Below are 27,382 nucleotides of genomic sequence, written 5' to 3'. Positions count from 1 at the left end.
TATCTTGGAGTAAAGTGATGATTATGGAGTATTTATGAGCTTAAAAGAGATTTCATTCGAGCTGACCATTAGAGGTCGATACGAAGAAGAAGAAATCGATCGACTGATATCGAGAGGCGGAACGCGCGACTTGGTTTCAGCCGACTTTAAACCCAAGGCTTCACCAAATTACAAGATTACCCCTGACGAGTTTTGAACCTAATAGTTATATACTTGCCTCAGTGTTATGAGGCAAGAGAGTTCTTTTCAGAAAGTTTTTCAGCCACCATTGTATTCTTACTTTCAGAGGAGAGAAGATCATAGAGAGATTTATGATTGAAACTCCATTGATTCATCTATTCTATTCTATGCAGTTTTTATCTATATTTTTGTGTGCTTATGAATAGCTTAGCTGTCTGAGTAGTTTACTGTTTAGATTCAAGGTTCAAAGTAGTTAGAGGGATTAGCCCCAACTATAGATTTGCTACGTTGTGATATTCATTGATTGATTGTTCTTATTGCTTGTTTTAGCTTTGCTAACTAGAACATGAACCTAGGAATTAGCATGTGTCAAGCATCCTTGATCATCATGTCCTGAATCTAATCTGTCAAGCGACTGCTAGAGAGAGCTAACCGCTGATCTAGGAGACTAGTGAGCATTATCAACCCACACCTAGGGCTTAGCTAGAAGCATCGATCGATATTGTCTTCTGACAATCGATCGATATTTGCAAAAGGTGTATCGATCGATATCCCTATAGAATCATCGATCAACACTTTATTTTGATCAAAAGACAACAGTTGAGATCCAAGATCTAGTTAGTTAACCAGTGAAACATTTCCATCGCTGATCACTGTGATTAAGGAGTTGAGATCTAATATATCATGCATGCAACAGTTAGGCATCTATAGGATTATAATCTCCAACACCTGAATAGAAACCCTGCATCTAATATCTTCCAATAAGTTACACCCCATATCATCTTGTTAATCGAGCAATAGACTTGCTCAATTAGGATTGCTATTTACTTTTAAACCTATAAAACAACAAACACCTAGAATTAATAACCTTACTAGATTTAATAGGTTCTCTAGCTCCTTGTAGATTTGATCCTTAAGTACTGCAACTGAACCTCTTATTTGAGAGAGTAATTTACTCCTTAGGGTAATTTGAGTGGTATCAAATTTGGCGCCGTTGCCGCGGAGCTTTGATCGCCATTAGATTTAGTGTTATTAATTCTTATTCTTTTCTCTACCCCCATTCTGACACAAAATTTTTTCTTGTCTTTTCAGGTACATGCCCAGCAGTACCATAAGCAACAAGAAAAAACACCTGCTATTTTCAGAAGATATGCTCACTTGGAACGCACGATCCGCAAAGACCAACGTTCCTCATCGTTCAATGCAGTGGCTTTCACGTCGACCGATTCTTGCACCCAACCGTCGACCGACACCCGACCTTCGTCGTCGACCGATCTACACCGTTCCACATCGATCGATACTACACCGCGTACATCGATCGATCATCAGTCGCGAAACATGGTTGCGATTGTTATTCTCAAACAGTACGAGAATGGAAACCTGTATGACCAGGATGGTCATCTTGGTAATGAAACAGGACAGAAACTAGACGCTCAGGTGAATGTAATCCCTGATACTGATGCTGTAGGAGCTGCTCAACCTGTAAAAGAGGCTGCTCAACCAAGGGCACTGACTGACTACAATCGTCCAGATGAGTACTACGCCAACAGATCAGCTATTCGACTTCCAGAGATTCAGAAGCAGAATTTCGAGCTGAAGCCTTAGTACTACACACTCGTGTCGCAGATACCCTACTCTGGGTTACCGCACGAGCATCATATGGACCACCTAGAGAGGTTTGAGGATCTTATCGCTGCTATTCGTATGGATGGAGTCTCCGAAGACTACCTATTGTGCAAGCACTTCAAGTATACTATGACTGGAGAAGCGATGCACTGGCTTAAGCAGCTACCCACAGGATCTCTAACATCTTGGGCCGACATCAAGAATTCTTTCGTGCGAAACTTCTTTAATGAGGCACACGCTGAAGAATTAAGGAGCAAAATCGCTACATTCGCGCAGAAGACTGGAGAGTCTTTCAAAGATGTGTGGATCAGATTCAAGTTCTTCCAACGAGACTGTCCACACTACGGATTCAACGAAGTGCAACTGCTGAGCACTTTTTTCAGAGGTATCGCCTTGAGGCATCAGATGGCTCTTGATACAGCTAGCGTGGAAAACTTAAACACAAGGAATCCGGTAGAAGCTGTAAGACTGATAAAAAATCTAGCAAACAACAGCAACACCCAGAACACTGACTTTGAGAGGGAGAAGTCTGTTGCATCCCTAGGGAAGGAGCAGATGGACGAATTTAGAGCAAAGTTATATGTGGTTCATGAGCTTCTTAGAAAGCAAGTCTGCTCAGCTGAAGGAGAAGAGGCTGTAGACATGCAAGGAGAAGAAGAAGTGAACTACATTGGAGGTACTGGATTTCAGAGGTCTGGAAACCATGGTGGAAACAGAAACTTCTATGGCAGTGGCCAGAGGAGTAACAAGAGTTCACAGTTCCAAAAACCTTTCATCAACAAAAGCAGAGGCTATGTAAACTCATTCTACCAGAATCCACCACCATAGACTCACGAAAGCAAGATTGAAGCAATGTTTGGCAGAATTCTCGAAGGACAACAACAAATCACTGTGGATTTCAATGGGAAGATAGATTCAGCCTACAACAGTCTGAACACAAGGATTCAGACCTTAGGGACTCAGGTGAGGAAGCTGGAAATGCAAGCGGTTCAGACTAGAGACACTGTAAAGAGGCAAGAAGCCTTGGCTAGAGAGGTAGGAGTTGAGAAAGCAAAACACCACGTATCACTCTGGAGAAGAGGCAAGAAGCCTTGGCAAGTTGTGAAGCATGAGAAGCTTGGAGAAGGACAGTTCAAAGATGAAAGCTCCATGAGTTTCGTCGGATCACATTGGTGTCGACTGATGTCAATGAATACACATCGATCGACAGACCATGACGAAGATCGATCCACGGATCACTCTGGACATCGATCGACGTCATCTGCTAAATCGACTGCGGAGTGTAGTGCAGTTCAAATCATGACTCATGATGAATCCGAAGAAAAACATCCTCACCCACCCTCCCCTTTCTACATCAAAATCAATAGACCCCATGAGCCAGCCGTCGACCGACAGAGAGAGACCGATATCGATCGACCCCTCCCCTCACCTTCCATCGATCGACGGGCATCTCTCACCTACCGAGTGCGGTTACCATATATTGATAGTAACCAAACCACCACCTAAACCTTTAGAAAACCCACCAGAACCTACAACCAACCCTTCAAACACTACACCAGAGCCTATGCAAGTTGATGAGGCAACTGAAGGAAGAAGGTTAAGGAAAAGGAATGAGAAAATTCCTAAGAACCTTAAGAGGGAAGCTAATGAGAAGGAGATGGATGGTTTCACTAAGAGAGTCCTCAGAATCCCAGTGGAGAAACCTTTTGAGGAAGTATATTTCACACACCGGTTGTGGATGTTCTTCAGAGAGACTAAGGATAGTGAGGAGGACATTAGGAGAATGTTTCATCATGTCAGGGAAATGATGAAACTAAGGATCACATTAAAGAAGAAGAATGATCCTGCAAAGTTTGCAATACCATGTGTGGTGAAGGGTATTGAATTTTCCCATGCACTTTGTGACACAAGAGCATCAGTCAGCATACTACCTAAGGTTATGGTAGACCAGCTGGGTCTGAAAATAGAGCCCTCATCAGAATCTTTCACCTTCGTGGTCCTTTCAAAAAGAAGCTCAGGAGGCATCATAACAGACCTTGAGGTACAGATTGGTAATGCTCTTGTCCCAGTAGATTTTCATGTCCTGGACATCAAGCTTAACTGGAACTCTTCACTTCTGCTTGTAAGAGCTTTCCTAGCTACAGTAGGAGCTGTATGTGACATGAACACCAACATATTGTGTCTGACATTGATAGATCCAGACGTCCACTATGACCCAGTTCGAGATGTGAGACAACAGGTCAACCTCGTGGAGCTTGGACACAATATTGGCTACATTGCAGCATGCAATTGTGGAGCAGAGTACAAAACAGAGTACTCAGAATCGATCGATACTCACACTGCATCATCGATCGATTCCAATAAGTCACCGACGACTGATGAACGGTATCCCACGTCGCTCGACAGGAAGCAACCGGTAGACCATTTCACATTACCAGATTAGTGTTATCCAGAGTTTGCCTTTCAACAACCCAACAAGAGAGGACAAGATGACTATTCCATAGGCAGTTGGGCAGAAAGTGGATTCCATGAAAGTTTTGCAGTAGAGATTGTAATTCTTTCATCCAATGAGGATCCTATTGAGGAGTATGATGAGGATTATTGGAAGGAAAGAGCTAGAGAGATTGCTATGTAGGATGACAGATATTCATACCATTCCTTCAATAACACGTCTCCACCATCGATCGACAGAGTCTACTCAGCATCGGTCGATACCCACCCTCATCCAGCAAAACAATCTTATTCATCGATCGATACTATACCTGGTACATCGATTGATATTAAAGCCGCCGCCTTTGAAAAGGAAAAAGGGAATATTCCAATTCCAATTAGGTTTACCAATACCTATATAAGGAGTTTTGCCCCCCCCCCCCCCCCCATATTACTTCCCACGATACCGAAGCAAAAAAGATGAACGCTCCCACAAACCTATAAGAACGAACATCCAGGAGGAGCATTCAATCCAGAAACCCTAATTCAACAAACAAAAGTTTACCCTCGATCGATACTCCAGTATCAATATCGATCGATTCTCATTCTAAAGATGAATATGAGTACTGATTACGATTTTCTAACTCCTGATGAATTTGGCATTTTCAGGGACTCGGATGGCCAAGCAAGAGCTATGGATGGAAGAATTCTACAAGTATCCAGAGAGGACATAGCAGATATCCTTCAGTTGGCCAATGGACTAGACAACTTGTTTATGCAGCAACACAGCATTCCAGACAACATTCCAGCTGTTCCAGACGAATTTCCAAGGGCCAACACAACAGAAATTGGTTCACACCAATCATGCAGACCAGTTGGCCAAGCATCAATCGATATGGTTGCTCCTACATCGCTCGACAGGGTAACACCAACGTCGCTCGATATGGCACCTTCACCATCGATCGACAGACGTTACGAATGTAGACATCGCGCTTATGACATCTATGGAGCCAGAAAGTTCAGATGGGAACAGAAGGACGAATATGGTGTGTACAGAGATGAGTCTGGATATGCAAGGAGCATAACTGGTGAGATGATCCATGTTACCAATGACAACATCAGAAAAATTCTGGAGAGAGCATCCTTATTTGAAGATAGTCACATATGTCTTCCAGAACATGCCACTTCTCTCCCAACTAAAAGACTGGCACCAGCGATCTACACCAAAGATGAGATTAATGAGATGGTGATTGGTATTTGTGGAGCTCAGGAAAAGCTAGGAGATGAACTCAAGACATCGGTAGATGACACCTATCGGCCTTTGGACAGAGATAACAATAAGCTTTTCAGAAGTATGGCAGATATGAGGACAGAGATTGAGAATATGCAACACAGACTTGAGAAAGAAGCTACGACATCACCATTGATCGACGCCAACAAAGCAACATCGACCGACGTCAAGCCACAGACATCCCAAATCCCTGCAGAGCCGGAACGTTTGGCATAGAAGAAGGATGAATGGGAGATCGCATATATCAACACGAGGATTAACGACGTATACAACCCTCTCAACAACAATGTGGACTGGTTAAGTACGAGAATTGATCTGCTACAACAAGATTTGGACATCATTCGCAAGAAGGATCCACAACTAGCCACATCGATCAATATCTGCACCGTCACATCGATCGACAGCAAGTTCGCAGCCATGGAAGATAGGTTAAAATCCTATGAGGATATGCACGACCGTTTCACCTCACCTATCATGCGATACTTGGACACCTTGTCTACACATATGATGAATGTCCAGAGGGACATTGGTAAGCTTAATGATCAACATGATTTTCAGGAAGAATGTTCGACATCGATCGATAGGTTCCGCAGGACATCGCTCGACGGCAAGAAACCTACAGAACATCTTCACTACACAACAGCATAAGTTGATCAGATCACATCAAAGCTTTACACAACTATAGACACCATGGAGAAACTATTTGAGAAGCGGTGTGATGACATCTACTTTCCATTCGATATCAGACTCAGTGGACTGGATAGCCAAGCAGAATGGTTCCAGAAGGAAGTCAAATCCATTCTGAGGCAACTCGCATCTGAACACCAGATATCAGCATCGACAGAGCACGCTCCAAATCGATCGACAGTACTACACCAGCAACGATCGATAGACAACTGGTCGCATCGATCGATAACACGTCTACACTAAACGACGAGCAGCTGATACAAAACAAAATGGATTCAATGCATGAGGAACTGAACGAGCTATCAGCATACGCCTACGGCAAGATAGGATGGCATCAGTTCAGCATTGAGGACATCCTAGAAAGGCTACAAAACATCTCAAATGCAATACAGAAGATAAATGAGAGATGGACCAGAAATGATGAGGCCACAAGAAGTTTCATTGCAGCTTGGTCCAGAATGTGCAGAGATGAGGTGGATGCTTGCTTCCCAACAAGTAGCTGTCTTTCCACCAACTAGTCACATAATTCCACAGTCAAGCTAAATGACTATAACAAAGCGCTGAGTGTGAGGCAACCCATTATTTGGTAATTTTAATTGGTTTTCTTAGTTACTAGTATTTATTTTCGTTTTCATTCTTTCAGATTTATCGCAAGACCCAACTAGGATGATTACCAACGTATCGACCGTGGAAGAGACGGCGACATCGATCGACCTACAATCACATACGACGATCTATGCAAACCGATGCGCATCGATCGATTCCCACTCCGGTCATGTCTATTTTCCTAACTTGTTACATTGAGTACTTATGATTTATTTTCCACCATAACTCCGACTGTGTTACACTGGGACAATGTAATTTAAGTCTGGGGGGGGGGGAGGTTTACTGATATAATTTATTCTGATTCTTATAAAAGTATTTTAATAAAATTATGCTTAGCTATGTTAAAGGGACTATGATCTTATTATTGATTTATACTTGAATGTCTAACCACTCTTTAGCACCATTCTAGATTTACTGATTGCAGATAGTACTAAAGATGCTAAAGTAGATCAACCTATCAACTATACACACTTGCCTTGATTGTTTGAAGAAACCAAAGCTGACCTCCAACACTAAACCTGACATAATCGCTTGTCTTGGGGCTTGGTATACATGGGATCGATTCTTCAGACAAGTCTGGAAGGTAACGCCTTGTGTAGATTCATTTATCACATTTTCTCTCTCTATTTCGACCCTAGAGTAGTTAGTATTATCTAAAAAAAATCCAAAATTTATTACTTTATTAGGACTTAGGATCTAGTTAGGAGGAGTCTGAACAGGACTTGGTGGCTAAAACCATTAAGGCTTGATTCATAAAGTTTCTAACAAAAAGAATTCAAAGGGGACTTGGAGGCGGCAATCTTCAAGGCTCGCTTCACAACAAATTCTTGGATATAGGTGAAAAAGAAGTGAACAAGGCTTGGTGGCAACCACCATTAAGTCTTGATTCATGGAAGCCTGTTCAATCTTGGTCACTGATCCTGCAATGGAAGCATACTTTGACTCAAGAGAGAAATTAGAGAGAGAGAAATTAGGAACTAACTTTTACCTGCAGTTCCAGATACTTGTCTGAAAATCCTTGCATCTTGGGAGGAGATATCACTGAAATTACCCTAAGGAGTGGTGGCTTAAAAATTCTCTGAAAAGAACTCTCTTGCCTCCTAACACTTAGGCAAGTATATAACTATTACGTTAAAAACTCGTCAGGGGTAATCTTGTAATTAGAGTAAGCCTTGGGTTTAAAGTCTGCTGGAACCAAGTCGCGCGTTCCCCGTCTCGACATCGATCGATGGTAAAGGGTGTACATCGATCGATTTCTTCTTCTTCGTATTGACCTCTAATGGTCAGCTCGGATGAAATCTCTTTTAAGCTCCTAAATACTCCATAATCATCACTTTACTCCAAGATACTTCTGAACCTGAAAACATACCCAATAGGATAGAATATATAGTATATAGATAGTAAAACACTTATATACCATGGATGAAAATAGGTCAAATCCATGGTATATCAACTCTCCAGACTTACCCTTTTGCTTGTCCTCAAGCAAAACAAATAGGCAGTCTCTCTGAAAGAGGTTTGAAAACAGCAGGGACTTAAAGATTTAAAACATAGAAGTTATCACCTCTACAATTTCGCAAACCACATCTAAAAAGTCCTAATCATAAAAGCACATTCTGCAATATCCTAGCTTAGCAACCAATTTCAACTAGTCTACAACTCAGCAAATCCTGTCTGACATTCCCCTCTTCCAACCTCATTTCTTTAGCATACATATAAAAGTGCATGCTTTACCTTTGGAGTATCGATCACTCGACCACGCCTATAGAGTATCCATGTCAATGTTTTATCTCAACCTCGACTACTATGACATATATCTGGTCATATGAAGGACTGATGGCGTTATAAGTTTCCATACCTTATTTGAAGATGTCCTCAATTTGCATCAAGATCCATCGTACTTCAAATAACTCAGGATATTCTAATTTCATCTTCTCCTCTGTTTCCTAGGTTCTTTCCATAGACCCGTTGCATTCCCAACGTATCAAGACCATCTTGATTACTTTCTTACGGGTTTGCGTTTCCATCATATCCAAGTTTTGGACAGGTGGAGCCTCTAAGGTAAGGTGTAGGTTCAAATCATGAGGTATTGTGGTAACGGTTACATCATGCTCTGCCAAACACTTTTTAACTTGGGACACATTTAATACATTTTGAAATGCTTTCATGGTTACCAGAATGTCAAGCTTGTATGTACCTCAGATCTAACTTACCCCTCTTAGAAATTCTCGCCCAACCCCAAAAAGTTATTGTTGTTAGGTAGACCCTATCTCTCACCTCGAACTCAAGTTCTTTTTGACGTTGGCCCGCATACCTCTTCTCCATATCATGGGCTTCCCTAATTCACTCGACACTCTTTACAGATGAACCTAGTTTCTATTGGAGGTCAAACTTCAATTATGGGGGTGTACGCGTTAACCACGGCTGACTCATATAGACCATGGTATGCTGATATCGCAAATTAACTCGCTGCTGAAGTAGAGCACGATGACTTCAAAAGATTCATCAAAAAAAATCATACGAGAAATACGAAGATATTATTGGGATGAACCGTACTTGAAAAATCACTGCTCATATGGAATATACAGGCGCAACATCGCTGAATTAAAGGTTCCTGGTGTTTTGTTTCACTATCATAGTTCTGACTATGCTGGAAATTCGCCACATTCAAGAAAATGTCTAAAGTTCTACAAGCAGCTTTCTTGTGGCCTACAATGTTTCAGGATGCTCAATAAATCTCAGTATAATGCTTGCCAGAGGAAAGGAAAAATCAGCAAGAGACATGATATGCAGAATAATTACATACTCAAAGTGGAAGCTTTCAACTGCGGGATATTTATTTCATGGGCCCTTTCCCCTCTTTTTATGGGAACAAGTACATCCTTGTTGCTGGCAATTACGTATCCAAGTGGGTAGAAGCAATAGTAAGTAAGAGAAAAAATGTCATTGTTGTTTTAAAGCTGTTCAAAACCATCATCTTCCCAAATTTGGAATACCTAGAATTGTCATAAGTGATGGAGGAACTCACGTCATCAACAAAGTTGTGGGAACCAAAATTCGCACAGTTGATTTCCGTTTAAATAAGGAAAGTTAGGAAAGCCCTAATTTCTCAGAGATCCCGGATATCTGCTAAACCACATGCCCAACAATCAGTACACGTAAGTAAAGACGTAAACGAAATAATAAATCGTATAAAAGAGCAAAAGGAGTTTTATTCCGAATTCGCGTATGAGCGTTACAACAAGGTAGAAGCCTCGACTATGAGAGCTGTTGGCGAGATTCCAAGTTCTAACAACCTAATTGAGTCGCAGCTCAAAATAACGAAAACGGAAAATTGCCTAAATTGCTCTAAGTGCTAAGTATGCTCTGAAAAAGTTTTTCCTTGTGGCTCTCGCCTAGGACTCCTTATATACTCCTTTCAAGGTTGGTTTGTGCTTCCCTCTTTTACCCTTAAGCCGTCATAACCCGAAAATTGAGATATTCCATTTTTCTCGATCTTCATGATTATCCGCGGCAACTTAACATTTATCTGCGGAAATTTGAAATTTATCCTTTCTTGCGGACAAAGTATACACCGCCATAGTATCTATGGGCTTTTCCTTAAAAAATCGTAAGTGAGTTTCTAATCGTCTTTTAGACCCCCTTGGGCCATCTTTCGACTCAGAACGTTTATTACGATTTTTATCAATAATAACAAACTTTCCGCAATTTTTATCGTTAAGTTTAAGTGATAACTCCAATCGATTGGTGTGGGAAATGATATGGCTGCGGTACTCAAGAACTAGCATTGCAGAACTGACGAGAATGCAACGTTTTGGGTCGTACCCGTTGATCGATGTCTGAAACAGTTCGGTCGCTACATAGTGACCGGGTCCGGGATGGATCGGTTCCTACGTAGCGACCGAACGAATGGCTTGGTCGGTCACAATGTAGCAACCGATCCGCAACAAGTCGGTCGCTACGTAACGGCCGACCGAGCCTCTTGTTCGGTCGCTACGTAGCGACCGACCAAGCCATTCGTTCGCTCGCTACGTAGCGACCGACCAAGCCATTCATTCGGTCGCTACGTAGTGACCGATCCATCACGGAACCGGTCGCTACGTAGGGACCAACCGAGTGGCTGGGTCGGTCGCTACATAGCGACTGACTCGTGCGCGGGTCTGTCGCTACGTAGCGACCGGCTTGTTCGCGGGTCGGTCATTACGTGGCGACCTTGTTTGCGTCCTTTTCCGATGTTTCATGAACATGTTCTTTAGTTTCGATGAATGAACCAAGATTAATGCAATGTTTCACCGCCAGACTTTTCGTAAAAGTAATCTTTTCGAAGAATACTTTCGTAAAAAAACATTCATGTTAATGGATATTTGGATGTTAACTTCGTCGTGTCTGTTTTTGACCCCAACATAAGTGGTTGAGAAACTGTTAAGAATGTATGGAGTTCACAATCGAGTGGCCACTCTTTATCACCTTAAAACCATTGGACAAGGAGAAGTGTCCAACTGTCATATCAATGAGATCTTAAAGACTGAAGGGAGAACTAGGGAAAACTGGTCTATGAAGTTGGATGATGCTCTTTGGGTCTACGATACTGCTTCAAAAATCACTAGGGACTACACCATTTAATCATTTTTACGGGTAAGCATGTCACCTCCTAGTGGAGTTAGAACACAAGGTAACATGGGCTATGAAAATGATTTTTTTTTTATACATCAAGCCTGCTGCGGAAAAGAGATTGACATAGCTGAATGAATTAGATGAGATAAGGCATCATGCCTATGAAAACACAAAATTGTACAAGCAAAGAACTAAGGCCTATCATGACAAGAATATCATCTCGAGGCACTTCAAACCCAATGATCAAGTACTTCTGTATAACTCCTATTTAAAATTATTTTTTGGAAATTTGTGTTCTCGTTGGTCATGTCCCTTTACCATCAAGGAAGTCAGACCATACAGAGCCATTGTTCTATTTAACTCCAGAGACGAGGATTTCACTATAAAATGGACAAAGGATAAAAGCACTACTGGGAGATTCAAGACAGCAACATTGTGCCTCTCGAAACAACTACACATGGTTGATCATGCATGTCCGTCAAGAAAATGACATTAAACAAGCGCTTGATGGGAGAAAATCTACTTGTAAGTATGTACACTATTAAGTTTTTAATCTTGTTCTATTTGATTTTCTAACTATTTGTTCGAATTTGAGAAATAATTTTATAAAATCGAATAGCGTTGATCGATGCTACTCTAGTGTCATTCAATGTTGGTATCGCAAGACACGGACTCTTTAAAAAGCCTAGTCCTTTAATTATTTTCTAAAAACTCCTCTTCCTAAAAACTTAAAAGGGCGATTTCTCCCTCAATCTCAAGTCGATTTTGATGATTTCAAACCACAACCCCCTCAATTTTCAGTCATCTACTTGTTTAGTTCACTCATTCATCAGATCTACAAGGTATGTTCTCAAAATCTCATGATTTTTGAAGGATTTAACTTGGTTAGAAAATCTTAGGGGAAGCTTTGATCGAATTGCTTTGCACGATTTAGGGTGTTGAAATAGTTAAGATGGTAGCATTGTTCGACGCCATTGATAATCAAAATCGTTTGAGCAGGATGAGTTTTGATCTTGCGACTGATGAATCGAGAAAACTGTGCGGCATCGAGAGATACCCTGGTGACATCATTTGACGCTCCTTATTCCAAGACGAAAGTTACTGACTTTTTGTGAGAGCTCATATGAACATGGGTGAGACGTCTAGATCAGCAGCACTGACACCACCTGTCACCACCTGTAGTCTTTTCCAAGGGGTGGGACGCTGTGGCATTGATCAAAAGGCTTGGACTGAGAACCATGGCGACTAAATTCTATGATATATACCCTGATCTGGTGAGACAGTTCATGGCTTCTGTGTGGGTTTACTATAAGAATCTGAACTGTAAGAGAGTGTACGAGTGTTCCATCACTTTTTGCATCCAGGATATATGGTACACGTTGTCTATCCCCGACTTGTGTGACATCTAACGTTTTCCAGACCGTCATGCTGTTGGCATCACCATACTGGACTCATTCCATTGTCACTATAAACTCTGGAGTTTAACTGGGATAGGAGACTATACGCCCAGCGGGACTAATTTGACAAACATTCACCATCTCACCTTGCGTTTCTTCGTGAAAGTGATCAACAACACCATTTGCTGCAAGATGGAGCACAACAAGGTGAGAGTTCACAAATTGTTTATGTTGTATCTTGCCATCAATCCTCTCATTCAGAATCAAATATAACAACCGTAGTTTTTTTACATGATAAACTTGGAAGCCCTTTTTGCTGAGTACTTGGTTTCATTAAAGACAAAGCCTTTTACCGGAGCAGGTGCAAGGAAGATGTTTGTTGGGAGTCTTCTTACTCCCATCTTCACGCACCTTGGAATTTCAACAGTAGGATACACTGTTAACTACAAAGAGGGAGCGCTAGATGATATTGGGGATGATGCCAGCCACACACCAGAGAATGCTCCTAGAGAATTTGCATGAGCCAGCCACGCACCGGAGCACGCTCCCCATCACCAGCTGCTGAAGAATCCGGGGATGATGCAGAGGAGTCATATGAGCAGGATTAAGAGGAGTAGTCCAATTTTTTTTCTTTCCTTATGTACTTTTTATGTTTTTATCAAATCAGTTGAACTTCATCTATTTTTACTTCTACTCTTTAGGATGATTAAAATTTGGTATTATCTATGATTATGTTGCTATTTATTTAAGTTATAGTGATTTTCAAAGAAGTTCTTTGAAATATTCATGTTTGAAAACATTGGGAAAAGAGAAAACGTTCTAACTTAAGAGCATCGATCGATGCCATGTTAGCGTCATTCGACGTTGGTTGGTGATATACCTTGGATTTGACCCATTTTTATTCATGGAATATAAATATTTTACTATATATATATCTATGTTTTCTACTCTTCTAGGTATATTTTCAGGTTCAGGTGCATTTCGGAGTAAAGCTATGACTTTGGAGCATTTTCGAGCTTAAAGGACATTTCACCCGAGCTGACCACTTAGAGGTCGACGAGAGGAAGAATAATCGATCGATGCGCATCAGTGCTGACGATCGATATCAGGAAATGCCTCGACAGATGAAGAGTAATATCGATCGATGTACACAAGTACCATCGATCGATGTCGAGACACCCGACGCGACATTTTGGATTCAGAAGACTTAAAAACCAAGGCCAAGCAAAATTACCAAAATGCCCTGACGAGTTTTTAACCTAGTAGAATATATACTGCCTAAGTGTTTTGACGGCAAAAAACACGGAGCTTTTTCTAGATCTAGTTTTGTTACAAGTTTCATTTGGGAGAGAAGATCACTTGTGATTGGAACTCCTTGTTTCTATTTCTTTTCATCTATTCTATGAGTTTCTATTTCTCTATTGATATGAATTGCTTTGCTATGTCTGAGTAGTTCAACTGTTAGATCCAGGGTTCAGATAGGTTTGTGGGATTAGCCTTAAACTATAGATCTGCCTTGTTGTGATATTCATGATAGATTTATATTCATTGCTTGTTTTAGCCTTGCTAACTAGAACTTGATCATAGGATTGCATATTCAAGCACCCTTGTTATCCCATCCTGACATCTATCTATCATATTAGGATTGCTAGAGAGGGCTAACCGCCAATTTAGAATCTTAGTAGGGCATTTCATACTCGCGCATAGGTCTGGCTAGAACCCGTCGATCGATGTCCTCAACTGACAATCGATCGACGTTGGCAAAGGTGTATCGGTCGACGTCTTAATAGACTATCGATCGACACTCTCTCGTGTCTGCATACTAATCGGTGAGACACGAGATCTAGTCTGTTAACCAGTGGTACATGCGACAGCTGATCACTGAGTTAAGCGAATGAGCTCTAATATATCATGCATGCAACAGTTAGGCGTCTATAGGTATTATAATCTCCAACACCTAAATAGTGGCCCTGCATCTAATATCATTTCCAACCAAATTACATTTATTATTTACTCGCTTGTTTCTATTGATATTTCATTTAAACATTTACAACCTTTAAAATTAATAAACACTAGATTTAATTGTTCCCTAGCTCCTTGTGGATTTGATCCCTAAGTACTACATCTGAACCTCTTTTGATGAGAGTAACACTTCTTAGGGTAATTTGAGTGGTATCAGTCAGAAATATGAGGTACAAGTTTTTTTTTCACTTTCCGGCCATCTCCGATTTATTTCCATCACCAATCTTTGACTGTATAACACCAGCGACGTGTTGTTTATGTCTAGGGGAGGCAGTTACTGACATTTTGTTTTGCTTTTAGTGTCACTGAGTCGTTTTATTGAGTTAAAACCTAGCCAGTTGGGGATGAGGAACGTTTTCCGGGAACAATACCACCTAACCACTCTCTAGCACCATTATGAGTTGCTGATTTGCAGGTGATATTGAATGGAACGTCAAAGGGATCAACATGCCTCTAACATCCACACTTGCTAAGAATGTCTGAAGAAGCCGAAGCTGACCTCAAACATCCAAGAAGGACCAGAAGCCAATCTGCGCGGGAAAGCTCTCCGTTCTATAAACTAATGATGGAAGAGGAGGAAATCCTCTATTGGAACGAACAAGAAGACCTGGCTGAAAAGCAAACCGAGATCACTCGCAGTAAACGCCGACAAGCTCGGAAATATGCTGACGAGACGTTGGATATCCATGATCTTCGTGACTACATCACCAAAACTGCGGCAGAAGTAAGAGCTGTGAAATCTCAGATCAATCACGCTACCAGTGCTGCCCCCGAGATCGACAGACTGCTGGAGGGTCTCGGAAGACGCCCTTCACCGCTCGCATCTCCGATATGAGGGTATCTGATCCGCGAAAATCAAAGTACCAAAGTATGATGGTACGACTGATCCAAAAGCACACGTTCAGGCTTTCCACATCATGACGGGAAGGGCCAGACTGAAGGACGGTGAAAAAGACGCCGGCTATTGCCGTCTTTTTGTCGAGAATCTGGAGGACCGGCGCTCGAATGGTTCGCACGCCTTAAGCAAAACTCTATCGGGAGTGTTCCACAGCTTGCATCAGAATTTCTCAAGCAATACTCTATGTTCATAGATAGAGAAACTTCTGATGTGGAGTCTATCCCAGAGGGAACACGAACCCCTCCGCGAGTTCATCAGCCGTTTTAAGCTGGTGATGTCCAGGGTCAGCGGAATAAGCGACAAAGTGGCCATTGACGCGCTCAGAAAGACGCTCTTGTACAAGTTGAAATTCAGAAAGTTGATAACCCTCGACAAACTGTGGACAATCCAGGATGCCCTCCATAAGGCGACGAACTACATCATAATCAAAGAGGAAACGAAAGTCTTATCACTAAAACATAAGTTGACGAGACTGTCCTCGAAAGATGTAGACCCAAAAACAAAGAAGAAAAACTCTCGTAATGACAAGTTACGTCCATCACGAGGGGGAAGGGGGTGGACAATTATGCGATCAGTTCGGACCAAGGCCAAACCACGGGTAATACATGGACTTCCAATCAAGAATATGACAAAAACACTTTCTGCGAGTTCCACCAATCCCGGAGACACGCCACGACTAACTGCGAAGTCTTGGGAGTGAGGCTGGCCGCGAAACTACTAGCTGGAGAGCTCTCAAAAATAACCAGCGTGAAAGATCTCATCCTCGAGACTGATCGCCCCCTGAAGACTTACAGAAATCCGCCTGCGGAGAAGTCCCCTCAAAGAAACAAATCGGGGGATAAACTTGGAAGAAGGCCGGACGACAAAGGAAACGACAACAATCATCGCAGAGTAAACATAATTATCGGAGGATCGCAGTACTGCAACGATATGATTTCGGCCATCAAGGCATACCAACGGAAGGCCGAATCAAGTGCAAACTGGCGTACGTGGTCCCCTCCCCGAGATGGTCAAAGCAGCTCAATAACCTTTAAGAAGGACAAAGCCAGCGAGATCGATCAACCTCATTGGGATCCACTCGTCATAGATCTGGTCATTCGAGATCTGGAAGTCGGGAGAGTCCTCATTGACACGGGAAGCACAGTCAATTTTATCTTCCGCGACACTCTCAATCGGATGAACATCGAACTCTGAGAAGTAACCCCAACGGGATAGTTCACTTCCTCGTCGTCACCAGCGAACTCGGTCCTTTAGGGTATCGGGAGAAACCGAGACGGAATCCCAGAATCCCTGGATCCTCCCGTCGATCGGGGGAATGAGTGTCTCAGCATGGGCATGGTTGTTCATGCCATCTTTCATGAACCTCATCTCCTTCTCGAAAACGTAGTCTTCCGCCTGTGTCTTCCAAAGACTCCCGACTGAACCGCGGCACTCATGGTAATCACCCACCAAAATATAAGCATCCTTGAGGTTCCCATACTCAACATGGAACTGAGAAGCACGACTCTTCATCACCTCGACGATTTCCCTCTTGCCATTCCGTCCCGCCTTACGAACGGCCCTCGCGTGATCACGAGCAAGTTTCGCGTCTCACTCCAACATCTCGCCTTGCATACGAGCAAGATCCCTCTCTGCCTGCAAAACAAATTAACACGTTTTCGGCGGGAAAAGGAATATATAAAATAATCGGCAAAAATTCTTGAAAACCAACCCCGTTGATGATACGAGATCCTTCCGCAACAACTTTCGACCTTCCCGATTTGTCCACAGGCGGGGGAGGATTGAAACCCAAGGGTAGACCGGCAAAAAAATCATCAAAGTACGGGATAGTGATCTCGCTCGTGCCGCTTCCATCGTCGTAAGAAAGGTCCGGGTCCCATCCTGGGAGCATAGAATCATCCACTGAAAACTCTATGTCACCAAGGTCGATATCTTTCTCCTTCGAAGAGTTCAACCCCGTCTTAACCGTGGGAGCAGCGTTGGGACCTTGGGCATCCGGCTCGGATTCACTTCCTGTTTCCACGCCCGAAGCAAGACCGGGATGCGCAAGCCTCAATGCCTTTCGAACTCTCTTCAGCGTAAAGGAAGTTAAGAAAAACGGACCGTTCCTGAGAAGATCCCTCACTGCGATCATATCTTCAGGAAACGGAGCAAGCGGATTGATGAAGGGACGATCGTTTGGCAGCCTCCGGAGCAATGGGATGCAACTCTCTTCGACAGACGCAGCGTCTATACGAACGAAGAAGAAAAATCTCTTCCACGAGTTGAAGTTGGAAAGAAACCCCTTGACCACATACATGAAGTTCTGAGGGACCAGTCGATACTTTTCCGTATTCCGAACGATCTGCAACCTGAAAAGTGCTTCAAAGTGGTCGACGGTAAGGGAGAGACCGTGCTCGTAGCTCAAGATAAAAACCCCAACGAGGTGCTGGATACTACGGGGTTCAGTTGACTTATCGACACCTCAAAACGATCCAACATGCGGACGATGATATCGGGAATCGGGAAACACAAGCGGCAGCGCACTAGGAATGCTTCGTAACAAGTAAAGTAACCCTCTGGGGGACTACTAGCGCATTCTACTTCACGATGAACCCGGAATTCCATCGTATCCAGAATTTGGTAGAACAACCGCACGGTCCAAAGAAATTCGCTAGTGCTCCTACTCGGTGCACCTTCTTCGACCAAACGATGGTTCATAACCGGGAACGACTTTTCGTTGGGAGGTGTGATCAAACCATACCTCGCAACCCACCATGCCTCGTTCTCGGCCGGATCTACTGAATGAGGCACGAATTTGATCTTCGGCACAAGGAGCTCTTCGCGAACGTTTGCGGACGAGGGTCCTTTCTTCGAAATCTTTTTCTTACTCAACATTTCGTATTTTTAAATTGAAACAAGAAGAAAAGGATGGAGAGAAAAGATAAATTCTTTCAGGAAAACTCCTTATAAGAATAAGCAAGTGAAAAGATTATGAAGAAGTTACCTCCCTTCTTATAGGCATGAGAAACTAATATTTACCTGCGGACTTTCGGGCATGAACTTCACCCAAATATGCCAATCTCGTCAGAACTCACCATACCGCACGCTAGAATCGTATCGGGAATCCACGATTCTAACGGGCTGGGGGCTAACTGTTAGGGTCGAAAACGGTTACGACGAAGTGAATATCCAAACCTCCGCAAAATAGAAGTATGAGTGTCTTTCCGCGACAAATTGTGCTTGGTGAAAAGAATGTCACGACATGTGATCTCGAGATAAAACCTTGTTCAAATCCCGGTTGGGTCAAACACAAGCTGTCCCAAGGTAACGGAAACGTATCTAAACCAGCCATGGATAAGTTCGAATGTGATGATCGGAACACGGACAAGCCAAGCTCAGTCACTACACAACTACCACACATGCACACTGCCCGGTCTTACGTAGCGACCGAGCGTATGTCCTGCTTGGTCGCTATGTAGCGACCGAGCGCGCATCCCGCTCGGTCTCTACATAGCGACCGAGCTTTTCCGAAATGTCGATACAATGCGAATCCATGCATTCTCGTCTACCCTTTAATGCTATCACCCGAAGAACGTAGCAAACCCATTTCATGTTTCTCGTCATTTGAAGTCATCAATCGAACTTTACGATAAAATCCGCTAAAAGTTTGTTTTTATCAAAGAAGTCATAATAAACGTTTCGAGTTAAAAGACGGCCCAAGTAGACCTGAGACATGACTCGAAGCCCACTTACGATTTCTTAACCAAAAGCCCGTAAACCGTAGGACGGTTTATGCTTGGTTCGCAAGGAAAGATAAATGTCAAGTTTCCGAGGATAAATACAAAGTTTTGGAAGATAATTACGAAGATCGGAAAAAATAGAATATCTCCATTTTTAGACTATGATGTTGGATCGACGAAGTTAACGTCCAAATCTCCGCAATATATAAGTATGACTCTCCGCAACATAGCTTTTCGAGATAAAGTTTCATCTCGAACTTCATTTAGATCAAACATAAGCCAATGGAAACATACCCAAACCAATTACAGATAAGTTTGAGTATGACAATCGGAACACGGACAAACCAAGCTCGTTCATTGCACAACTACCGCACATGCACGCTGTCCGGTCGCTACGTAGCGACCAAGCTCTTCCGAAATGTCGATACGACACCAGTCCATGCATTCTCGTCTATCCTTCGATGCTATCTCCCGAAGACCGTAGCTAACTCAGCTCATATTTTCCGCCATTTTAAATCATCGATCAACCTTTACGGTTAAAACCGTGGAAAGTTCGTTCTTTATCGAAAGAAGTCGTAGTAAACGCTTCGAGTTGGAAGACGGCCTAAAGGGACCTAAAACACGAATCGAGGCCCATCCTACGATTTCTTAACCAAAAGCCCGTAAACCGTAGCACGGTTTACGCTAGGCACGCAAGGAAGGATAAATGTCAAGTTTCCGCGGATAAATACAAAATTTTGAGGATAAATACGAAGATCGGAAAAAAATGGAATATCTCTATTTTATGCTATGACGGCTTAAGGGCAGAAAAGTAAAAGCGTAAACCGACCTTGGAGCGAGTATATATGGAATATCTCTATTCGGAATAAGATTGCTTGACGTGTGGTATTAGCTACGTAGCGACCGAGCTATGTAATCGATTTGTTGCGTTTCCTTTTTCCGCGATTAACCTAGGGGTTTTTCAGCGGTTTTTTGGGAGAAAAAATTTTACTTTTCCGAAATGTTTTCGGAAATTGTGTTTTGGTAAAACCCTTATGCATTGAGATTTATGTTGTTCGGTAATGTCCAGAAAGAGAAATCGCGAGCTCGTTTCATTGCACTTCCTGTTGGCGAAAAATTGCGGCTAGGTTTTTTCGATTTTCTTTTAGGCACTGTGGCGTTTGCGTAAGCGTTGGCCATAGGTGCTGGGGTTGTCTTTCGTATCTCCAGACATTGTTTTGATCAAGCGTTTTGCGGCCATGAGTTAGAGTAATCCGTACCCCCCCCCTCCTTCTAGCGCCAAACTGTGGGAACCGAAATTTGCACTGTCGATTTCCGTTTAAATAAGGAAACTAGGAAAACCCTAATTTCCCAGAGGTCCCGGATCTCTGCGAGAGCCAGCGACAAGTGATCGAATATATGTGGAAATCATGAAAAGATAACAAACGAGTTTAGAGAAAACAGTAGATCTTATTTCGAGTCCGCGTAAGAGCGTTGCGATCATTACAAGGGATCATAAAAGCTTTGGCTGCAAAGGCTGTCAGCGAGTTACTTAGTTCTAGCAGCCTAAAAGCTCAAACCTAGTTGAGTCGCAGCTCGATAACAAAAGACGAAAAAGATATATAAAAGGTTTTTGATTGATTTCGGACTGAACCTTGTTAAAGGCTGCCTACGTACCCCTTTCGAGGATCAAGCCGAACGTAGTTCAATTGATAGAGCTGGACAAGAGATCGAACTGCATGGGCGAGTTCGTCTAGTAATTGAGTGCCAGTTATAGAAACCGAACTTGTCGAGAATAAAGCCTAAAGTTTCTAAGTGTAGAGAATTCCGAGTCTAAAAAACTCTCTCCCCATGCTCCTCGCCTAGGACTCCTTATATACTAGCTCCAAGGTCGGTTTACGCTTTTACTCTTCTGCCCTTAAGCCGTCATAGCGTAAAAATGGAGATATTCCATTTTTCCCGATTTTCACAATTATCTTCAAAACTTCCGTATTTATCCGCGGAAACTTGACATTTATCCTTCCTTGTGGACCAAGCGTAAACCGGGCTGTGGTTTACGGGCCTTTGGTTAAGAAATCGCAGGATGGGCCTCGAGTCGTGTTTTAGGTCCCTTTGGGGCGTCTTCCGACTCGAAGAATTTACTACGATTTCTTTTGACAAAGAAAGAACTTTCCGCGGTTTCTAATCCGTGAAGTTTGATCGATGATTTAGAATAGCGGAAAACATAGACTGAGCTCGCTACGGTCTTTGGGAGATAGCATTTGAAGGTTTGACGAGAATGCATGGACTGGTGTCATACCGATGTTCGGAAGAGCTCGGTCGCTACGCAGCGACCGAACTTTGGCTCCAGCCCGATAGCTACGTAGCAACCGAGCGAGACGGACGCTCGGTCGCTACGTAGCGACCGAGCTAGGCTCAGGCTCGGTCGCTACGTAGCGACCGAGCGAGACGGACGCTCGGTTTCTAAGTAGCGACCGAGCTTGGCTCGGGCTCAGTCGCTACGTAGCGACCGAGCTTGGCTCAGGCTCGGTCGCTACGTAGCGACCGAGCGAGACGGACGCTCGGTTTCTAAGTAGCGACCGAGCTTGGCTCGGGCTCAGTCGCTACGTAGCGAACGAGCGAGACGTAGCGACCGAGCGAGACGGATGCTCGGTCGCTACGTAGCGACCGAGCTTGGATCGGGCTCGGTCGCTACGTAGTGACCGAGCTTGGCTCGAGCTCGATCGCTATGTAGCGACCGAGCTGTGTGCATGCATGGTCGCCGCGTATCGATCGAGTTTGGCTTGTCCGCGGTCTGATTTCCATACTCGAGCTTGTCCGCGGCCTATTTGGATACATGTCCGTTGCCTTTGGACAATCGGTATTTAGTGGTTCGATTGAGATTTGGACGAGATTTTTACGGCAAGGCTCTTCGTAAAGATATCTTTACGAAGATAACTTTTCGTAAAAATGTTTATGCTGATTTTTACGGACTTTCAGACATTGATTCCGTCGTGACCGATTTTGACCCCAACATCACTGCGATCCGCTCGTCATAGATCTCGTCATACGAGACCTGGAAGTCGGAAGGGCACTCATTGACACGGGAAGCACGGTCAATGTAATCTTCCGCGACACTCTCAATCGAATGAGCATCAAACTCGGGGAAGTAATTCTGACCCCAAAACCACTCACCGGGGGGGGGGGGGGGGGGGTGGGGGAGTGGGTGTGTATACTCGTATACTCCCACATAGGAAAAAATGCACCGTTGTAACCGAGTTTAAAAACTTTTACTATAATTGCTCCTTTTTATTAAAACGCTTACGCTTCAGTTAACGCAAAAAGTTTCAGGACACGCCTAGAAACGTTAAGACTCTTATCAGCGGCCTCATCTGGCCCAAAATCACAAAACGATCATCCTTCAACACTTAAGATACACGTATAGTCCTCGAAACGACTGCGAGACGTCGCAAAGTCTTAATTTGAGATAATACGAACAAATTGTCCGAACACGACCACCAAAACCTTACACCCCGTTCGTCGATTGGCCCCGACGAACACGCCAGCCGTCTTAAACAAATGCAACTCGATCACTCTTTTAATCTTCAAACGTCTAACGCAAGGACGAAAGCGCGCTACAACAAAAATCCGAAATTTTGGTTTAGCACTTCCAGTTGGCTTAAAAATTGTCTCTGAGAAGATGCTCGATTCGTACCATACAAGTTGTATAAGCCGAGAACCTATCGCGGACTTTAAATTGGTACGAATCAGGAAGAAATCGCAACAGAAAAAAAGATAGCCGGCTAGTCACCGCACAAACCATAAACCGAAAGTAAACCTAGGTCTTTCCCTAAACCGATCGCATTGGTCTCAAACATCTCAAGACATGATATCTAAATGATATGAGATCTTAAATCATGTCTCTCCGTTCACATCTCAACGTTCCCGAAAATCGTAAGAATCAGTAATTTTCTACGAAAAGTCACGAACGAACCGACAAATTGAACGTCTCATCATAATTAAATATGAGACGACAACTCATATTCACTTCGAACCTACTCAGGAAAATTCGAAATAAAACATCCATCATATATATAAAACCGTGCAATGCGGCAGGGATTCAAAGCCACCAACGGACAGTCCCGTTAAACAATAAAACGGCCAAAACAGGCCCATACAATCTCTCGAAATAAAGGCCACATTCGGCCACAAACATAGAATGTTGGGGTCAAAATCGGTCACGACGGAATCAATGTCTGAAAGTCCGTAAAAATCGGCATGAAAGTTTTTACGAAAAGTAATCTTCGTAAAGAAATCTTTACGAAGAATCGCGCGGTAAAATCGTTTTCAAATCTCGATTGAATCAAATACCGGTTGACCCAAGGGAACAGACACGTATCTAAAACCAGCCACGGACGAGCTCGAGTATGGCAAAGGGACCACAGACAAGCCAAGCACGATCGCTACGCAGCGACCAAGCATGCACAATGCTCAGTCCCTACGTAGCGACCGAGCTCGAGCCAAGCTTGGTCGCTACGTATCGACCGAACGAGCGACCGAGCGTCCGTCCCGCTCGGTCGCTAGTGACCGAGCTCTTCCAAAACGTCGATACAACACCAGTCCATGCATTCTCGTCTATCCTTCGATACTATCTCCCGAAGACCGTAGCAAACTCAGTTCATGTTTTCCGCCATTCGAAGTCATCAATCAAACTTTACGATAAAAACCACGGAAAGTTCGTTTTTATCGAAGAAGTCGTAATAAACGCTTCAAGTCGAAAGACGGCCCAAAGGGACCTAAGACATGACTCAAGCCCACCTTACGATTTCTTAACCAGCAGCTCGTAAACCGTAGGACAGTTTACGCTTGGTTCGCAAGTAAAGATAAATGTCAAGTTTTCACGGATAAATACGAAATTTTGTAGATAATTACGAAGATCGGGAAAAATGGAATATCTCCATTTTTAGGCTATGACGGCTTAAGGGCAGAAGGGGGAAAGCGTAAACCGACCTAGGAGCAAGTATATAAGGAGTCCTAGGCGAGAGGCATGGGGAGAACTCTTTTAGACTCGAAATTCTCTGCACTTAGAAAATTTAGGCTTTATTCTCGACAAGTTCGGTTTCTATGACTGGCACTCAATTACTAGACGAACTCGCCCAGGCAGTTCGATCTCTGGTCCAGCTCTATCAATTGAACTACGTTTGGCTTGATCCTCGAAAGGGGTACGTAGGCAGCCTTTAACAAGGTTCAGTCCGAAATCAGTCAAAAACCTTTTCTGTATCTTTTTCGTCTTTTGTTATCGAGCTGCGACTCAACTAGGTTTGATCTTTTAGGCCGCTAGAACTAAGTAACTCTTTGACAGCCTTTACGGCCAAAGCTTTTATTATCTCTTGTAATGATCGCAACGCTCTTACGCGGACTCGAAATAAGATCTACTGTTTTCTCTAAACTCGTTTGTTATCTTTTCATGATTTCTGCATATATTTGGTCACTTGTCGTTGGGTCTCGCAGAGATCCGGGACCTCTGGGAAATTAGGGCTTTCCTAGTTTCCTAATTTAAACGGAAATCGACAGTGCGAATTTCGGTTCCCACATAGAACAGATAAACAAACACCTCCCTCTCAATGATCACTCCACCTCTCAAGGTCCAAAGTAAAAGTCCCCAGACAACGAAGCGCCGAATGCATCCGCAGGACGGTCCACTTCCTCACCACCGTCGGGAAACCCGGTCACAACCTCCTCAGTATCAGGGGAAACCGGGATGGAATCCCAGCACCCTTGGATCCTCCCGTCGATCGAGGGAATGAGCGCCTCAGCGTGAGCATGTTCGTTCATGCCACTCTCCATCAAACTCATTTCCTTCTCGAAGACGTAGTCGTCGGCTCGCGTCCTCCAAAGACTTCCGACTAAACCACGGCACTCACGGAAATCGCCCACCGTGGTAAATGCGTCCTTGAGGTTCCCATACTCGAGTTTGAACTGAGAGGCACGCGTCTTCATCACCTCGACGATATCCCTCTTGCCCTTCCTTTCCGCCTTGCGGATAGCCCTTGCATGTTCACGAGCAAGTTGAACATCTCGCTCCAACATATCGCCTTGCACGCGAGCGAGATCTCGTTCTGCTTTCTCCGCCTTAAAGCGATAGACCATGGCTTCCCTGTGGCTCACCTCAATGGCCGAGCCAAGCAAGTTGAGGCCCTGCAAAACCGGTTAACACGTTACAAGTGGAAAAAGAAACGCCTAGGCAATCGCCAAAATTTTCGAAAAAAAATATAACCCCGTTGATAATCCGAGACCCTTCCGCGATGACTTTCGGCCTCCCTGATTTATTTGCAGGCGGAGGAGCATCGAAGCCGGAGGGAAGACCAGCGAATAAATCATCAAAGTCCGTAATAGGAACCTCGCTAGTACCGCTTCCGTTGCAGTAAGCAAGGTCTGGATCCCATCCCGGAAGCATAGAATCGTCCGTCGAATACTCTATGTCACCAAGATCGATATCCTTCCCCTTCGAAGTGTTCCACCCCGTCGCAGCAGTGGGGGCAGCGTCAGGACTCTGATCATCGGGCTCAGAGTCGTTCCCCGTTTCTGCAGGACCGGGACACACAAACCTCAACGCCTTTCGAACTCGCTTTGGCGTAAAGGAAGTCTAGAAAAACGGACCATTCTTAAGAAGATCCCTCATTTCAATGATATCCTCGGGGAACGGAGCAAGCGGGTTGATGAAGGGACGATCATTCGGCAACCTCCGGAACAGTGGGATACACCTCGAAACGGTCCAACACTCGGACGACGATTTCGGGAATTGGGAACCACAAGCTACAACGCACTACGAACGCTTCGTAGCAAGTAAAATAACCCTCCGGGGGGCTATTAGCGCGCACCCCTCGACGAGGAACCCGGAATTCCACCGTGCTTGGAATGTGGTAGAACGACCGCATGATCTCGAGGAACTCGTCGGTACTCGTGCTTGGAGCCCCTTCCTCGACTACACGATGGGTCAGGACCGGGAACGACTTCTCTTTGGGAGGAGTGATCGAACCGTAATGCGCAACCCACAATGCTTCATTCTCGGCGGGATCTACCGAGTGAGGCACAAACTCTATCTTCGGAACAAGGAGCTCTTCATGAGCACTTGTGGACGAAGACCCTTTCCTCAAAATCATTTTCTTACTCGACAGTTTATACTCCTCTTTTGGGAAACTAGAAGAAAAGGATAGAGAGAAAGAAAGAAATTTTTCTTAAGGGAAATCTTTGAGAAAACAAGCAAGTGAAAAAATTATGAAGAAATTACCTCCCTTATTATAGGTATGAGGAATTACTATTTACTTGCAGATTTTCGGACAAAAACTTCTCCTAAATACACCAATCTTGTCCGAACTTCCCATACCGCGCACTAGACTCTCGCTGGAAATCCACAATTCTAACGGGCTGGGGGGCTAACTGTTGGGGTCGAAAACGGTCACGACGAAGTTAACGTCCAAATCTCCGCCATATATAAGTATGACTCTCTGCAAAATAGCTTTTCAAGATAAAGTTTCATCTCGAACTTCATTTAGATCAAACATAAGCCATCAGAAACATACCCAAACCAATTACGGATAAGTTCGAGTATGACAATCGGAACACGGACAAACCAAGCTTGGTCATTGCGCAACTACCGCACATGCACGCTATCCGGTCGCTATGTACCGACCGAGCTCGAGCCAAAGCCGATGCTATCTCCCGAAGACCGTAGCAAACTCAGTTCATTTTTTCCGTCTATCTAAATCATCTATCAAACTTTGCGGTTAAAACCGCGGAAAGTTCATTCTTTATCGAAAGAAGTCGCAGCAAATGCTTCGAGTCGGAAGACGGCCCAAAGGGACCTAAAACACGACTCGAGGCCCATCCTACGATTTCTTAACCAAAAGCCCATAAACCGTAGCACGCTTTTTGCTTGGCGCGCAAGGAA

The 27,382-nt window shown here is 43.7% G+C and overlaps 1 protein-coding gene and 1 long non-coding RNA gene across 3 annotated transcripts; both read left to right on the top strand.

Annotated features, from left to right (window-relative positions):
• The first annotated feature begins 6 nt into the window (after positions 1 to 6).
• Positions 7 to 13,614, top strand: LOC103844269. 2 transcript variants are annotated; one of them, XR_004451011.1, is made up of 4 exons: positions 7 to 1,080; positions 5,255 to 6,778; positions 6,858 to 12,276; positions 12,434 to 13,614. It is a non-coding gene; the product is annotated as an uncharacterized LOC103844269 (long non-coding RNA). The 2 variants fall into 2 exon arrangements; XR_001958524.2 differs by having other exon boundaries at positions 5,255 to 12,276.
• Positions 13,615 to 16,025: 2,411 nt separating this feature from the next.
• On the top strand, positions 16,026 to 16,945 carry LOC103844957. Its single transcript, XM_009121790.1, has 2 exons — positions 16,026 to 16,193; positions 16,304 to 16,945. Exons 1-2 carry the CDS (start codon positions 16,026 to 16,028, stop codon positions 16,943 to 16,945), a joined length of 810 nt encoding a protein of 269 aa, XP_009120038.1.
• Positions 16,946 to 27,382: the final 10,437 nt, after the last annotated feature.

The sequence above is a fragment of the Brassica rapa genome, chromosome A01 (genome assembly GCF_000309985.2).
Source record: "Brassica rapa cultivar Chiifu-401-42 chromosome A01, CAAS_Brap_v3.01, whole genome shotgun sequence".
Taxonomy (NCBI): Eukaryota; Viridiplantae; Streptophyta; class Magnoliopsida; order Brassicales; family Brassicaceae; genus Brassica; species Brassica rapa.
This window is presented reverse-complemented; position numbering and strand designations above follow the sequence as displayed.

Bases quoted from the DNA above. Each gene is read 5' to 3' on its own strand.
- LOC103844957 (XM_009121790.1), top strand. From the start codon at position 16,026: ATGTCCAGGGTCAGCGGAATAAGCGACAAAGTGGCCATTGACGCGCTC. The intron at 16,194-16,303 runs GTCTTATCACTA...ACGAGGGGGAAG, and splicing joins TAATCAAAGAGGAAACGAAA to GGGGTGGACAATTATGCGAT.